The sequence below is a fragment of the Ailuropoda melanoleuca genome, chromosome 20, assembly GCF_002007445.2.
Source record: "Ailuropoda melanoleuca isolate Jingjing chromosome 20, ASM200744v2, whole genome shotgun sequence".
NCBI classification, from domain to species: Eukaryota; Metazoa; Chordata; class Mammalia; order Carnivora; family Ursidae; genus Ailuropoda; species Ailuropoda melanoleuca.
This window is the reverse complement of record NC_048237.1, coordinates 2,735,341-2,751,692: the sequence shown is the minus strand read 5'-3', so window position 1 is coordinate 2,751,692 and position 16,352 is coordinate 2,735,341. Positions and strand designations below refer to the sequence as shown.

General features: G+C 55.2%; 1 protein-coding gene across 1 annotated transcript in view; it reads left to right on the top strand.

Annotated features, from left to right (window-relative positions):
• Nucleotides 1–11,236: 11,236 nt before the first annotated feature.
• The window catches only part of LOC100469933 (myosin-7), a 22,940-nt gene continuing 17,824 nt past the window's right edge, over nucleotides 11,237–16,352 (top strand). The window contains 9 exon segments of the mRNA XM_034648669.1: nucleotides 11,237–11,293; nucleotides 13,188–13,241; nucleotides 13,702–13,919; nucleotides 14,213–14,356; nucleotides 14,642–14,798; nucleotides 14,979–15,006; nucleotides 15,594–15,702; nucleotides 15,786–15,878; nucleotides 15,982–16,045. Of these exon segments, the coding sequence (XP_034504560.1) occupies nucleotides 13,719–13,919; nucleotides 14,213–14,356; nucleotides 14,642–14,798; nucleotides 14,979–15,006; nucleotides 15,594–15,702; nucleotides 15,786–15,878; nucleotides 15,982–16,045 (796 nt within the window). The 5' untranslated portion in view covers nucleotides 11,237–11,293; nucleotides 13,188–13,241; nucleotides 13,702–13,718.

Here is a 16,352-nt window from a genome sequence, read left to right as displayed (position 1 = left end):
GCCCAAGTCTTAGGAACAAGATAGAAGCTAAGTTTCTGGAACTACTGCACAGGGGCAGGGATAACTGAGTGCTGAGGGCTGATCAGGGACAGGGCTGACCCTGCAGGTGTGACAAGGTATAGCAGAGGAGAAAATGGACACAGGACTGTGAGCCAGGTCACCTTGCATACCTTCCTCCCCAGGATCCTTGGCACTCCCCAGGGAGGCTGGGCCTTCCTAAGGCTCACCAGTATCCTCAGGGGCTCTAGACCCCATTCCCTGCACTCTCATTTCCCATCTTCCATTCCTTTGATTTCAAGCCTTCTGCCTCAGTCCTCCACGTGCACGCTCCCTGTTTGCACGACAGGATGGTTCCCTATTTCAGGCCCTTCAGGCCCTTATCCTATCGATCTTGCTCTGTCAGGACCCATAAAAACTGTCTTTGCTTTCTCTTTCTTTCTTTTTTTTCCCATTCATTTTTCTTCCCTTTGATTGGCCAGTGCATAGGGTAGGGCTCTGGGAAGTCAGAAAGCAGAGGCACTAGCATTGACTCAGTTTGGCGTCCGCGGTGGGGCGTGGGGGGCCTATGGGAGCAGCACCGAGCAGGGTGAGAGCAGAGAGCGGGGTATTTCGGCTGCCTCTGGGCTCATGCTTTTGCATCAGGAAAGCAGCCATCCCTGCTACGCCAGCCGTCGGCTCAAGGACTGCATCAGAGTTACCAACTATATTAGGCTCTTGGACAGAACTTCTGATTGACTTTTGGCTAGAAGCCACCTCAGAACTTACACAACAACGGACAGGTACGAATGTGAGCTAAAGGATAAGTTCCAGAGCCCGAAGCAGAAAAATGGCCAGATAAAATTTTGAGCGTGAAAAATGAGACATTTCAGAATTGGCTTTGCCAAAGAAATGATGAGACATTATCATGTCAATGTCAGTGTTGTGAAAATAAAGTCTCATACACAGATACAGACGACAGCTTCTGCCACATACGAGGATAATTTCCCATGACCTGAGAAGCCCCATGTCCCTACTATCACTTCTGCCCCCAAGCAGAGTCTCTCTGTCCAAGTGCCCCCCTCTCCTAAGAGGATGATGTTCAAGGGGCAAAGGAGAGGCACAGCAGAACGCATAAGTTTGTCAGCGTCCTCTTAGATATCCTTTATCAGCCTCCTTGAGTCATTTTAAAATTCATTTTGCTTCATTTTTTTTTTAAAGATTTTATTTATTTATTCGACAGAGAGAGAGACAGCCAGCGAGAGAGGGAACACAAGCAGGGGGAGTGGGAGAGGAAGAAGCAGGCTCATAGCGGAGGAGCCTGATATGGGGCTCGATCCCATAACGCCAGGATCACGCCCTGAACCGAAGGCAGACGCCCAACCGCTGTGCCACCCAGGCGCCCCTCATTTTGGTTCATTTTTGAGAGCTGGTGACCGGTTAGCCTCTGGATATGCTGGTAATCATGCAAATGCAAGTTACTTGAGGAGAGACCCCTAGAATCATTCACGGCTTGAAGAGCCTCCCAGAACTACAAACATTTAATTTTTGTATATCCTAGTTAAAAAAAAAAAAATCTCACTGTGTGTTTTATCCATACACATAAAAGGGTCTGGAGGGATACCCTCCAACTACCAACTGTGGTCCCCTTTGTGGAAGGGGACCGTGAATGGCGGAAAGGGCTCTGCTTCTCTTGCCTTATAGATTCATTGTTTGAACGTTCAGAGTCATGAGCATTCCTTTTATAATTGGGGACAAAGGAGAGGAGGAGGAAGGGAGGGAGGAAAGAAGGAGAAAGAGATTTGAAAGAGAGGAGAATATACAAAGAGAGGGAGAGAGAGAGAGAAAGAAAGAGAAAGAGAGAGAAAAGGAAGGAAGAGGGGCTCCCTCCACCCTCGGCCTGAATAAGATCCAGGGAATCTCATCTATGTCCCTTACCCTGCAGGAGCAGCCGCAGCTCTCGGAGGAGCGGAGAACAGCAGCTGTCCACCTTCTTTGGTGTATTATTCATCATGTATTTATTTTATTTCAATTTGTCAGAGTTCAAAGGGCTCAGGATAAAAATATCCAGAAGAGCTTTTGGCCATTTAAAATATTAAACAATGAACAACATTTAGGGAGACTAGGGGAAGGGGAGGGGAGGGAAACACGTAAAGGAACATGTTGGGCAAGAAGGAAACAGCAGTTTCAAGTAAATAGCAACACACACCAGTCTGCTTAAAAACCTTAGGGGGCCACGACTCCTTGTTGAAGCTCTGAAACCTTGTTCCCGAGAGGCTGGGCCTAGAAGGCTAGGCTTCCAAGCGTTGAAGACTTTGTCTCCCTTTTCCCTGCAGAACGCCCGCAGCGCTGGCTGGTGGCTGTGGACATGGTTGCTCAAGGCCCAACCCTCTGTTCAGGATCCGCCTGGAGCTTACCTTCCAGAGAAGTGCCCCCTCCTGCCCTCTGCCCTGCTGCTCTGCGTTCAGTGACAGCACTGCTGCGTTCCTGTGTGTATGTCCTCAATTTTTCAGTTATTTTGCATACATTAACTGTTGTCACTCTGGACCTGTGAGCATGTTGGCTGCGCGTGTTCCTCGATCATTTTTCTTTGAGATTTTATTACTGGGTGATTAGTTGGTAATACAGCTCATGCAAAGCCTGGCTCAGAATGCACTTCTGCACTTGTCTGCGACTCTGAAAACTCTTTGAGGACAAGGAGGCCTCTGACCTGGCTCTTTACCCCTTTCAGGGTCTACATGCTGCCTGGTCCACAGAGAGTGTGCGGTGACCTTCCCGTCCCCTTCCCGCCACGTCTCCATGCTCTTCTCCAGTGACATTGCCAGAAGCCAGAAGGACCATGGTTAGCAGGTGACCAGGCAGGCACGGCTGTCTAATTCTAGCCAAGGGCATGGGGGAAAGGACAGAGCCCAGGGACCTGTGGCCTCTTCTCTGAGAGGACACAGGGCTAATAATAGGAGGGGAGATTAGGGAGGGATTTGAACTGCATTGTTATCTCACAGGAATGGCCTCTGAGAGCCTTTTTTCCAAGCTCTTCCAAGAGCTGCACCACCCCCTCCTCTGCCCCGTGTCTCTGAAGGAGTGCTGCCGTCTTTCATCACTTCTTTCTCTCTCCTTTCCACCCGCTCTTCTCTGTTAACCCCCAACCATCCCTTCCCCATCCTGTCCGTCCAGCCCCGGTCCTCTCCAGCTCATCCTCAGTCCTCACCCCTTTTCTGTCACCTGCACCTATGTTCCCTACTTCTCTGCCTTGGTCTGCTTCCTTCCACCCCTCCCACAAGTCCTTCTTGCCCACTTCTATGTCCCTCCTGGGCTCCCCGCCCCACCGCCTCTCCTCCCAGGCTCCCCACTGTCTTCAGCTTCAGGCACCAGACACTAAGCCTTTGTCTCCCCTTTCCTAACATATGTGAACGAGTTTCTCCTTCTACTGCCTCTGTCCCCTTGCTATGTCCTCCCTCAAAGCTGAGCTGGACAGGCACAGGTAACGGAGATTGGGGTGGGCTGACAACCTCCACTCCCCTAATAACTAGAAATCACCACCACCAGGCACCAGGCATTGGGACACCTCTGAGAACAAGACTCAGGGCACGCAGGCCATAGGAGACACCTCCTTGAGCCCAGCCACAGCTATTCTTAGTACCCAGTACCACAAAAGGGCCTTTTGCTTTGTTTCACAACCTCCGCCCCCCCCCCCCCCCCNCCCCCCCCCCCCCCCCCCACGGAGCTGCTCTTGGCAGCCAAGCTTTAATCTCAGAGACAAGGGGCCCAGGCACGGGGAGGCCAGGCTGGAAACTGTGCCCCCTGCCCTGACTTCTCCAAGCCATGAAACTCTGCCCTTGGGGCAAGGTCACCCCCCCACACACACACTCAGCCACACAGCCATACAGCTCTGCCACTCTCTCCGCATTCTTGGCCTATTCACTCCACAGCTGAACCTCAGCTCTGCCAGCCCCTCCCCCTACTCCTCCGCAGTACCTCCTGGCCTGCCCCTCTCACTCAGGCTCCCAAAGGACCCTTTCCTGGCTCTTGCCCACTCCCAACAAACCAACGACCTCACCATCTTGCTTCCCCGCCGCCCCACCACCCACACCCGCCCCCCTCTTCTGCTCAGAATGGTTAAGGCTGTCTTGATCTCGTAAATTCAAAGCTCTTTGATAAAGGCCCTTCGTTCCTTGCTGCCGGTGGGGAAGCTAAGACCCCAGCTCTGGTGCTTTCAGGATGGAAGAGGCTGACCAGCTCTCAGTCTTCAGTCTGGTCCATGGTTCCGAGGTGATCTGGCAGTCAGGCTGCCCGCTGCCCCTGAAAAACTCCCCTGGGAGAAAACAGCAGCCAGCTCCCCAGGCTCCTCCTTCATTCCCCATCAGACCCAGGGAAGTCACTTACCACCTGCCCCCAGGGCTGGAAGGAACCTGTAATGTGTGTATCTCTTTGGGTTCTCGATCAGTTTCTAATAGTTGTGTGGACTTTGGGGCCTGTGCAGCAAAGGGCTGGAATTAAACCCAGGCTCACACACCCTGCAGCAAGAATGCTGCGCAGAGGGCCAGCCTTCCATCCTACATCCCGCTGCAAGAGACCAGCAGCTACTCCCTGGCTGGGTTACGGGCTGGGGCAGGTGGAGGGACGGTCAAAGCGGCAACATCATCTTTCCAGGTAAAAATAAAATTGCTGAGGCAGAAGGAGCCGAGTCTAGGGTGCTACCGAGTCATTCTCTAGGGTGACTCCCTGCCCTCTGGCCCTACTTTGTCCTTATACCCTGGACCACCGGAGGCCAAGACCTTTCTCAGGCGAGCTGGTGAGGGCCAGAGGATGACTGCGTGGCTGCCCCGAGCTCTGCTCTGAGCTCCCTGGAAGCGTATCTGGAGGTGAGGAGTAGTTGTCTGAGCCTTTCACTTGCAAGCCCGCCTTACGGGCGGTGGGTACCCCAGCTCTCTAGGGATTCCCAAACCACTGCTCAGGCTTCCAGAGAGAGAGGCAGGGATAGGAAAACAGAACCAGAAGATGCAAAAGGGAATGGGGGACAAAATAAGGGCATCTCTTCTCACCCCCTCTTCATGAGTTTGGGATTGCCCCATCTTAAAAACACAACAAACCGTGTTACTTGACCCTCTTCCCTTCTAGCTGCTGTCTAATCTCTTTTACTTCACTGCCAAGCTCCTCAAATGCACAGCGGCCACCCACTGCCTCCACTGCCTGGCCACTCATCCTTTTCCTAATACCTCGCTGCAGCCTGGCTCGGCCCTGTGACTCTACAGAAGGTCCCTGCCCCAACGTCACCCAAGTTCCTCCTTTCTGTCTCCCCGCCACTCAGTCTTTCTTTGGCATCTGACACTGCGGCCACCTGCTCCTCTTGAAACACTTCTTCTGGTTTCTAGGAAACTGGCCTTTTCCCGAGCTCCTTGGCTCTCAGGTTGCTTTCTCTCTTCTCTGTGAGCTTCTCTTCCTTGTCCCATCTTTGCACCACAAGCATCTCCTGGGGCTTTTCCTCTTGTCTCCAACCTCAGCCTTCTTCTGTGACCCTGCCCAAGGCTGTAGGTCTCAGGCACCAGCCCTGCCCCCCAGTCCCACCACTCCAACTTCCTCCCGGGATGCAAAATGCCCTCCGTCAGCTGCCCCACTGTTACCTCCACACCAAACACTGTCCCTCCTGCCGTCTGCCGAAGAGCTTATCCCTGTTACTGCTACCCCATCCTTCCCGACATGACGCGGTCATGAATCTTCCTTCCTCATTTCCTGTGTCCAATCTCTCAGCAAGGCATTTCCTTCTTCCTAGAAACCCTTCCAGCCTCGCCCCTTTCTCTTCACGTCTGCTGGCCCTGCCCTCCTCCCAAACTGGATTGCTACTTTGTCCTCCTCTGGGTCTCCCTGCCTCCAGCCTCTGATCCTTCAAAGCACCCAATAATACCCCCGCTTGGCCCCTCCAATTCCACTGTCATGATGTCACAGTGACTGTCCCTGGTTCAGAGCTTTAGTTGTGTTTTTTTTTGCCTCCAGGATATTGTCCATTTTGCTGATCTGGGAAACATGGCAGCGTTGGTAGAAAGCACCTTGGAGCAAGACCGACCTGGGTTTGAGTCCTAATGCCACACTTGCTGCTTGACCAACTTCAGCAAACATCTTGACCTCTCTGAACCCTGTTGCTCAACCATAAAATGCAATTTAATTGGCAAGCAAGTGTAAGATAAAATAAAATGCCGGGCTTTGTGCCTGGCACAGGGAGGCATTCCTCACACAAGCAGCCATTTCCCCTCTTCTGCAGCGCGGCCCCACTTGAAGCTCCAGATTCCCCAGAGTCCGACCAGGCATGTGTCGCCTGAGTCTTCACGACTTCACTACGCTGTTAGCCTGCCATGTTTTTGGTCATGCCATGATTCTCAACCTACACCACATCCCTAACCCCGGTGCTTCTCAAAGCCCTGCCCTCCCTTCAAGCCCCAGTTTCAGGCCCTCACTGAGAAAGCTTTGATGGTTCCAAACCACACCGAACAAGAGCTTCTCTGCCCTTAGGTTGTTCTGGATCCGGACCACACCGTGTAGCCCTGAACTATTCTCCCTTGGTTTCCAGTGTGTTCCCTGTGGCTTCCCGAGCTGATGGCAATGCTTCTGAGTCAGACACCATGTATCCTTCTTTAGTCCCCGCAGAACTGGGCATGCAGCAAGACGTCTGATTGAGCGATGGACTGGGACCCCATTGGGGGAAAGGAAGGATGAGATAGGCTGGAAGCTGGGAGGGAGGCTCTCCTGGCAAGTTCACGCTCTGTCTTCGGGCTGGCTGGAGAAGGTAGCTCAGCCTTGGCGTCCTAGGCGTGTGCGGAGAGGTACACACACACACACACACGTGCATGTGCGTGTGTAGGCATGCGTGCCTGTGTGCACTCACCTGCACTTAGAGTTGGGGGTAGAGGTGGAGAGATAGGTGCGGGGCCGGGCTGGCCTGCTGAAGCAAGTGGGGCCTCTGACAGAAAGAACGAAGTAGGGACTCCCTTCTCCCCTTGGGGAGGGGACAGGTGATTACTCAGCCTGGGGGCTCCTTGACAATCACATGGGCTCTCCATATCTTGGGCTGATCCAGGCCGGGTGGCTACAGGATACTGCCCCAGGGATGCCTGTGACCAGAGGTCCTGGGGTGGAAGAGCAGGGCTTGTGCGGCTCCCCAGCTGGGGCCCAGCAGAGAGAGAGCGCAGCGTGAGGCTCTGGCTTAGACACCAAAGCGTCTGGCAGACAACTCTGGGGTGCTGTTTCTCAGTGTGCCCAATTATTTCACATCACAATACCTGGCTATGCCCCTTCCAGAAGTTTCTAGCTCCACCGGGTAGCTCCACCCAGGGTCCCTAAGATCCTCAGCCAGGACACACACAAAACAGTCTAGCTGATAGCTGGCTCAAATGGCTAAGCATCCTCCACCTGGGGGCCTCTGTTCCCATCAGGTGTCCTTGGCCAATACCACCACTGAGCCTGGGTGACTCCTGGAGGGCCGTGAGGGCAAGTCCACAGGCAGCGGTCAGGCACGGCTGCCTCTCCTGGCTTCAAGGCTAGACTGCAGGCCCGGACTGAGCCTAGGACAGCTTGAATACTTGGCCTCCTGGTCATGAGGTTCCCAAGGGCAGCCCCGACCTGGGTGGAAGGGGCCACGGGATTGCTGGATCTCTGATCCACCCTGGCCTGGACCATCCCTTGTACCAAGTGGACTTCATGGGGCTGCGAGAGATGCAAAGAAGCAAAGGGCGGATGGCAAGGTCGGTGACCAGTCCTACCACCCGCAGTCAGGTCCGTGTTCCTAACGGAAAAAGCTGTTACTTCATGAAGACCCACTATGTGTCTGGGGCTGTGCTGGGTCCTTCACCTGTGCAAACCCTAATGGACTTAGTGGTCCTGGAAGGGAAATGTGACCATCTCCACGTGAGAGATGACACAGCTGACTCAGAGAGGTTCTGTGATTGGCATTGAACACTCAGCTGGGAAATGGAAGGGATGGGTTTCAAACTGGATCTTTGTGACTGACACCGGAGCTCACCAGACGGCTCCTTGCATGCCCTCTGAGGCCTCCAGCCTCAGATCTAGACGGGCCGTGCCCCACAAAGCCTTTCTTTTGGTGAGATGTACCCCTGCAAACACTCCCTGGAAGCCAGACCCGCCTTCCCAAAGACCCCAACCTAAACTAGGCCAGCCCAACCCCCGCCCCAGCCCTCTCCCCTCTTTCCTTTCCAGCTGCCCACTGTCTATCAGAAGGCAGAGACTCTGGAGTGGAGAGTGGGGGCAGAGTGCGGAGGGGTACAAAAGATTTTGGAGCTAGCAGGAAGACAAAAGAATGACAAGAAGCAACAGCTGTTTGTAAAGGGAAACCTGAGACAGGCACAAAGCCCAGGTCCTAATCTCAGGCTCGTGTGGAGCCAGGGTAGGGGTCCCCCCAAGGTCAGGTATTCTAGGGGCAGGCAGAGAGGAGCGCTTGGCCCCACCGCAGGGTGGGCCCCTTCTCCCATGTGCTCAAACAACTGGCATCTCATTCCTCTCCCTGGGCCAAGCCCCTGCTTCTTCCTACCCCTCTTTTGCTCCCATTTCTGGGGTTGGGGACTCCTTTCTGAGTTCCCTCTTTCCATACTGAGGTCCACTCTAACCTGCCCTGGTGAACCCCCTCCTTCCCCATTCCTGATAGTAATTTTAGCAACTTTTTCTCTGAACTCCTGCTGGCATGTCACAGCAAATGGTCCCAGTTTGGGCCTGACACTTGATCAGGGTGGTGACAGAGCCCAGACAAAGCAGGCACCGGGCCGGGGAGGGGAGGGGAGGGGAGGGGAGGGGAGGGCAGGGAGACAGATCACCTTCCTTTCTCTCCAGGCCTTATTTGGTCTACCTTGGTGAAGTTGCCCGCCCCCCAGGCCCTCTTTATTTATAGCATTTTGCTCTGCTCTCCTTTGTCTTGTCTGCTCTCACTCTGCAGGACACGCTGCACTGTCCCCACCCCCACCCCCACATGGTGGGGCCCGGGCCCCTCGTTCTCCCCACCAGGAATGTGCATGCGAGCAAAGGCCCAGATTCCACTTCTACAAGCAGTTGAATAGAGCTGTCAGGAGGGAGGGTCTTTATTTTGGTCACTCTGAGATCCTTATTGACTAGAACAATGCCACATTAGTAAGCGCTCAATAAATACTTGTGGAATGAAGGGATCAGCAGAGCTGCTCGGTCTTCAGACAGTAGCTAGTGGAAGGAAGAGAATCCTGGCAGAGCCAAAAGCAGGTGCCGGAGGGCTGGGGAGTCAGTGGGGGTCTTTAAGGATGTCAGACCCTCCAATCTGTCTCCAGACCCTGGGGGTATGAGGCAGAGAGTTTAGCAGCGGGGAGGTCAGCGCCAGCCTGCAGGGGAGCGGTGGTCAGTGCCCCCCAAATCTGGAAGAAGGAAACAAAGTTCAATAGCTCTAAATGTAGGAAAGGTTTTCCAGCTCCACAGCCAAGGAGGCTGGCCCCTGGTGAAGACACCGACTTTGAAAGGCCTTGACACCGTCTGTGCGCGTTCCCCCCATCTGCACCTGAGCCCTGAGAAGTCAGGCAGCGGTGACGGCTTTGGGCTTGGGAAGCTGCAATGGGAGGATAAAAAGAGGCGTTTGCCCTTTGTCACCAAACCCTGAGGTCTCTACGAGGGGCTTAGTTCCTCAGCCCCTGGGAGGGCCTGGTCCAGACCCGCAGAGTTTGTCATGCCAGTCGTGTTAGCAGCAAGGCCCGTGCAGGCCGCCTCAGCAGCCCCTGTGGTTGGAGATCGACCCTCCACTCACCTGCACCCTTCCCCCCCACCCCACGGCCGTTCCAGGCTTTCAGACTGTGCCCGGGGTTACCGAGCAGCCCCCGCGGGGCCCCCACCTGGATTTGCCCTTCCCTGCTGTGACTACCCCACCTTCAAAACGTACCTGTTCTGCCCTCCCCACCCCCCAGGCCTGCCGCTCTGCTTGCAAGCTGACAGCTAATCAAGTGGATTAATCCCCATGCGCTGGAGAGCTGCGCTGGGGAAGGAGGGGGATTTCAGAGCAAACCACGAAGTGGTTGCCTGGACACAGAGCCCGTGAAGCTTGCACACGCGGTGGCTAGAAGACGGTGGCATTAGCTCCGTTCTGTGCTCACGGGCTGAGCTCCAGCCCCCTTTCCTCACCTCCTGTGTGGCTGCTTCTCAGGCCTGCAGGAAAGGGGGACACTTTTCCTGCCCTTCTGCCCCACTTGCCAGAACACCGGTCTCCCCGGGTCTGGTGAGAGACCACTTCAGAGAACACCAGAGGCTATAGGTGGGCCAGGCAGCAGCTGGCTTTGTTAGGGGTCTCCTAGCAGCTATATTTTCTGTGCCTCCACGAACGTCTGGCTCTGGGCTAGAGCACTGAGCACCTGAAGGCTGATCTGGGAAAGTGAGTCAGGCAGGGGGTCCACTAGGACCTTCAGGCAGCAGCTGGGTCTGCCCTCTGAGCACAGCCCTCCTTGCCTCCTTGGACTTCCAGCCCTCCCTCCACACGCTGGCCTCCAGCTCAGCTCCCCCCACCACCTTGAATCTTGCTGCCCTGCCTAGCTGCATGACCTCAGAGAAGGCACTTCCCCTCTCCATAAAATGAAGGACTAACAAATGGCCTGCCTGGCTCTGAGGTTCAGTGACCTTAACACACTGCCTGGCTGGTCCAAGGAAATCAGTGCCCAAGCCAGAGTCCCCATCTCTAAGCTCCCTGGTCATTCTTGCCACTTGGCTGGGAAACCTCCTTCCAGCTGCCCCAGGCTAACCCCCACGCAGGGGCCATGCCCCCAGCTCTGCCCTACCCCTCTGCTGCTCACACTCACCCCCTCCCATCTCACTGGGGAGGTAGGACACAGGCCAGGAAGCAGAGAGGACACCGTGCGTGGGGCAGGGCCAGCTCAGGTGGCAGGGGTCGGAGGGGCAACTGTGTCAGAGGCCAGGAGAGCCCTGGGGGAGGGCCAGGCCCCTGCCTGCCTGAGGTCACGGTGGTCTGACCAGTCCCCTCTCCTGCCAGCTATGGAATGTGAAGCCTGGCCTGGGAGATATTTTGGCTGCACTTTGAGCCATCCCCGCCCCCTGGAACTCAGACCCTGCACGCTCCATGCCATAACAATGACGACCACTTCCAATTGTTTCCTAGCTGGTGGGGGGGGGAGCACTTTGGGGAAAGGGGGGGAGCCTGGGGGAAATGCTTCTAGTGACAACAGCCCTTTCTAAATCCGGCTAGGGACTGGGTGCAGGTGGGGGTGGGGGTGCCTGCTGCCCGATATATACGGCCCCTGGCCAGGTCAAGCTCCACAGCTCTCCCCTGTGCTCTGTCTTCCCTTGCTGCTCTCAGGTAGGAGTGCCGAGCAGGAGGCCTTCCTCTGGGATAGGGGGCCCCAGCTTTAGGAAGGGGCTCCTCTAGGAACAGCAAGCTGCATGCAGGGCTTCATGCAGAGTACCAGGTCTGATCATTGAGCACACAAGTGCAGGTCTAAACATGAGTGTAGGTGCCCTGGGAGTGGGGGGCTTGCTCAGGTGTTGGGGGTGTGTGTGAATGTCTATATCTGAGCATATGGGACCAAAATGCATTACGCATTAGAGATGTGTGTGTGTGTGTGTGTGTGTGTGTGTGTGTGTGTACAAGCATGCACAGTCTCAATGCATGGAAGGGGAGGGTGTGTACCTCGTTGTCTAATGAAGATACGGAAATATCAAGTGGGAGACGTGTTTATGATCACGCCCTAAGGATAGCTGGTCCATTTGAGGGGAGGGAGAAGAGGATGGCAGAGAACAATGACTTAGCAAGTGTGTGTGCTTAGAAGCTAGTTCTGTGGGGTCTGTCATGGGTAACTACCCATATCCATGCACGGGGAGGTGCTTGTGTGTACATCCAGGAGTCGAGACCACTCCAGCATGTGCACACCCTGCAAAAGGGGCTCACAGGCACATGGTGTGGCTGTTCCAGGTCTTTTTTATTTTTTTTTTAAGATTTATTTATTTAGGGGGCGCCTGGGTGGCACAGCGGTTAAGCGTCTGCGTTCGGCTCAGGGCGTGATCCCGGTGANTGCACGGGGAGGTGCTTGTGTGTACATCCAGGAGTCGAGACCACTCCAGCATGTGCACACCCTGCAAAAGGGGCTCACAGGCACATGGTGTGGCTGTTCCAGGTCTTTTTGATTTTTTTTTTTTTNTCCCCCTGCTTGTGCTCCCTCTCTCGCTGGCTGTCTCTATCTCTGTCAAATAAATAAATAAATAAATAAAATAAAATAAAAATAAGATTTATTTATTTAGTTGAGAGAGAGAGAGAGCACGAGTGGGAGGGGCAGAGGGAGAGGGAGAGGGAATCTCAAGCAGACTGTGCACCAAGCGCAGAGCTCGACTCGGGGCTTGATCTCATGACCCTGAGATCGTGACCTGAGCCGAAACCAAGAGAGGGACACTTAACCGACTGCACCACCCAGGCGGCCCTGTTTCAGGTCTTTGTGTACTGGGGAACATCCAGCGATCTGGGCTTTTTTGTACCGTACACATACTTAGCGTGCGTGTCTGCTGCCGCGGCGTGATGGCACCCTGGGAGGGTGTGTGTGGCGAGGTGTAGGCAGGAAGCGTGTCTGTATGAGGCGTGTGCGTGAGCAGTAGACGTGCGTCTTCGTCAGAGGACATGTGGAGGGCATTCGGCTGTGTGATGGGTGTGCCTATGAGAGGATGCCTACGAGGGTCTCCTCTCCGAGAGTGTCCACCAAGACTGACAATCAAATGGGGGCAGGATGGAAGAGAACTGGCTTTGGAATCACGAGACCTGGGTTCAAGGCCTGACTCCGCCACTTCTTGTTATGTGTTCTTGGACAAGCAAACCCCTTAACCTTAATTTCCTCATCTGTAGAATGGGGTGAGGATTGAGTAAGAGAGTGTGCATAAACGTGCTTTGGAAACTGTAAAGCACTGAACAAATGCGACCATTAGCTGTTTCTCAGATGGCTCCAAGTAGGCAAGTTTCACTAGGTGAGCATAGGCAAGGGTAGGACCATCTCCCAGGTTCGAGGACGAAGAACAGACATCAGGAAACTGTTAGAATTATTGCTCAGGAGAAAGGGCCACAGTGTTTGGAAAGCCAGACAGGGGACAGGACCAGGGAAGCTGGCCACCACTCCCCACCTGTTTTCAGGCCTGGGGGAGGGGTGAGTGTTGAAGGGCAGAGCCAGGGAGCAGCGGGGAGGTGGCCCTAACACAGCTTTCCCTCTTTCCAGGTCCCCTGCAGGCTTGAGCCCCCTTCATCTAGTACACACATTCAAGAACCCGAGGTAAGGAAAGCTGAATGTGGAGTGTGGGGGAATCCGGGAAGACTGGCCATGACAGCCCCAAAGCCAGGCTATGGGACTCTAGCTTCTGCCTTGCCTTGGGGAGTGTGTCTTGGCAACCAAGAGCCCCTTGCCTGTGACTGGGGGAAGAGCCAGGGAGGGACAAGGATTAGAGATGGACATAGTTAGCGCTCTGCTCCCAGAGAAGCCCAGGACGCTCCTCCCTCCTCTAGGAAAGCCCCAGTCCGAATAAAAGTTGGCCTCACCTTCTGCCCTGACAGGTTTGCTAGGCTATTCTCGGGTTGAGGGTTCAGCTCAAGGAATAAGGGGTGCAAGGTGACCCACCCCTGACTCAAGAGGATGGTGATAGGCTCTGGGGCTGCCTCTGAAGGAGAGAAAGCCCGCAGAAGGGCGTGGAGGGTGGGTGGACGGGAGGGCAGCTAGCATCTTCTCCCACTCCCAGCCACTGCAGACGCAGCCATGGTGGACGCGGAGATGGCCGCGTTTGGGGCCGCCGCCCCCTTCCTGCGCAAGTCAGAGAAGGAGCGGCTGGAAGCCCAGACCCGACCTTTTGACCTCAAGAAAGATGTCTTTGTGCCCGATGACAAAGAGGAGTTCGTCAAGGCCAAAATTCTGTCTCGAGAGGGTGGCAAAGTCACCGCTGAGACCGAGCATGGCAAGGTAGGTGGCAGGGCTGGTGTGAGAGGCCCTCCTGGACCCCCCCCCCATAGCTGGAGTACACAGAGAGGGTACCACCAGGACCCATCCCACACAGACCTGAAGGCAGGCCGATTTCCCCCTCTTCAGGGCAGGGATGCACACCCCCCCAACAGCCCTTTTGATTCCTAATATCCTGTCCATCTCCTCTATGATCCCGGTCCTTCTCTCTTGAACACCGCTGTCCTAGAACTCGCCTGACTCCTTTCTGGGCAGAGGGAGGGCTGACAGTAGGGCCTGCATGGGGACTGTTGCAGACGGTGACCGTGAAGGAGGACCAGGTGATGCAACAGAACCCGCCCAAGTTCGACAAGATCGAGGACATGGCCATGCTGACCTTCCTGCACGAGCCCGCCGTGCTCTACAACCTCAAGGAGCGCTATGCCTCTTGGATGATCTACGTGAGTGCGCCATCCAGGACCCCCTCGGAGTCTAGTAGCTTCCCGCTCCCCAAAGGCCCACCTCCTGGAGCCACAGGGTTCTGTTCTTCGTGTCCAGGCCCTGTATCCCGGCCCCTGCATCTCCACTTCGGTTCTCACGCCCCCCAAGGCTGGGATTACTCAGATTTGGTGCTTTCATAGATTTTCCCTTTCTCTTCTTCCCCTCCTGGCATTGTTCTCTAGCTCTGAAACCCGCCATTCCTCCCTGTTCATCACCAGCACCTCAACCCTCCTTCTCTACCCTAGACCTACTCGGGCCTCTTTTGCGTCACCGTCAACCCCTACAAGTGGCTGCCGGTGTACAACGCCGAGGTCGTGGCCGCCTACCGGGGCAAGAAGAGGAGCGAGGCACCGCCCCACATCTTCTCCATCTCTGACAACGCCTATCAGTACATGCTGACAGGTGACAGGCCTCGGCTGCAGGGTTTTCTCGGGAGCCGCATGGGAGGGAATGCACAGTTGGTTTGGGCAACTGGGAGATGCCTGGAGGGAGGCCCGGAGGTGGGGCAGAGGGGGTGGGTAGACGCCAGGCAAGAGCATCCTGGGTAGCTCCTGACCTTTCCTCCCCACTTGCTCCCAACAGACAGAGAAAACCAGTCCATCCTGATCACGTGAGTGTAGCCCCTAACCCGTTCCCTTCCAGAATCTCCCTGACCCCAGCCCCTATGCATGGACCCGCAGTTCTCATCTCCCCCCACCTTTATGCCGGCTCCTCTTTCTTCTGTGACCTTTACCCTTGCCTTTGCTTCCCCGCTTCTTTCTGCTTCCCACCCCTCTTGGAGTTTTCCTTTCCCGTTGCCTACGCTCACTTTCCTCCAACTCCTCGCTCACTTATCCATAAGCCTAGTATCACGGTGTCTTCATCCCCTCCTCGTTTTCTTTCATCTTTCCCTTCAGAATCCTTCCCCATTCTGCCAACCTCACCCATTCTCTCCCCAAAGGGCCCAGGCCCATCTCCTCACATTTACCTTGCCCAGCTATGACCAGGTTCCTTCTGCCCAAACCCAGCAACTTCTTGTGGCCCCCTTCCTGGTGCTCCCCTGATCCCATGTGTGTTCGGGGTGCACATTACCCGGCAGCTTCCTGCTTTGGGGGCTCCCACTGTCAAGGAGGACCAGACGTTCTCTCCCGACCTGAGGCTTGTTCGTCTCAGGCAGTGTCTGTTCACTGTCTAATGAGACTCTGACTGTCCCAACAGCGGGGAATCCGGGGCCGGGAAGACGGTCAATACCAAGAGGGTCATCCAGTACTTTGCTGTGATTGCTGCCATTGGGGATCGCAGCAAGAAGGAGCAGACCCCAGGCAAGGTAGGCCTGCTGTCCTCCACGGGCCTGCACTGAGAGAAGGGAAGGGGAGGCCTCTCACCCGCCATCCTTCCTGACCTCTGCAGGGCACCCTGGAGGACCAGATCATCCAGGCCAACCCTGCCCTGGAGGCCTTCGGCAACGCCAAGACCGTCCGGAATGACAACTCCTCCCGCTTCGTGAGTGGTCCCTGACCTTGGATTTGGGATTTGCGTTGGTGGAGGGATGGGGTCAAATATGAGCCTTGCCTCGACTCCTCACTGGTCTCCTCCATCTCCCCAGGGGAAATTCATTCGAATCCATTTTGGGGCAACTGGAAAGTTGGCATCTGCAGACATAGAGACCTGTGAGTACCGTGGACTCGGCTTGAGCTCACCCTCATTCTATGTGATTGTGACCCCAGCCTCTCTCTCTTCTCTCTCTGTCTCTCCATCTGTGTCTCTCTTTAGGCCTCTGCCTTTCGGTCTTTCTCGCTCTCTTTCTGTCTCTGTCTGTCTGTGTCTTTGGGTCTGTATATTCCTCTCCCTCTTAGACTTCCTTTAATCTTTCTCCACCTCTGTCTCTTCATGTCTATGTGTGAGCCTCTCTGTCTCTTCCTTTTCCTCTGACTTTTGCTTGCTACATTTGTCATTCATTTTCCTCTCTTTCCTCGT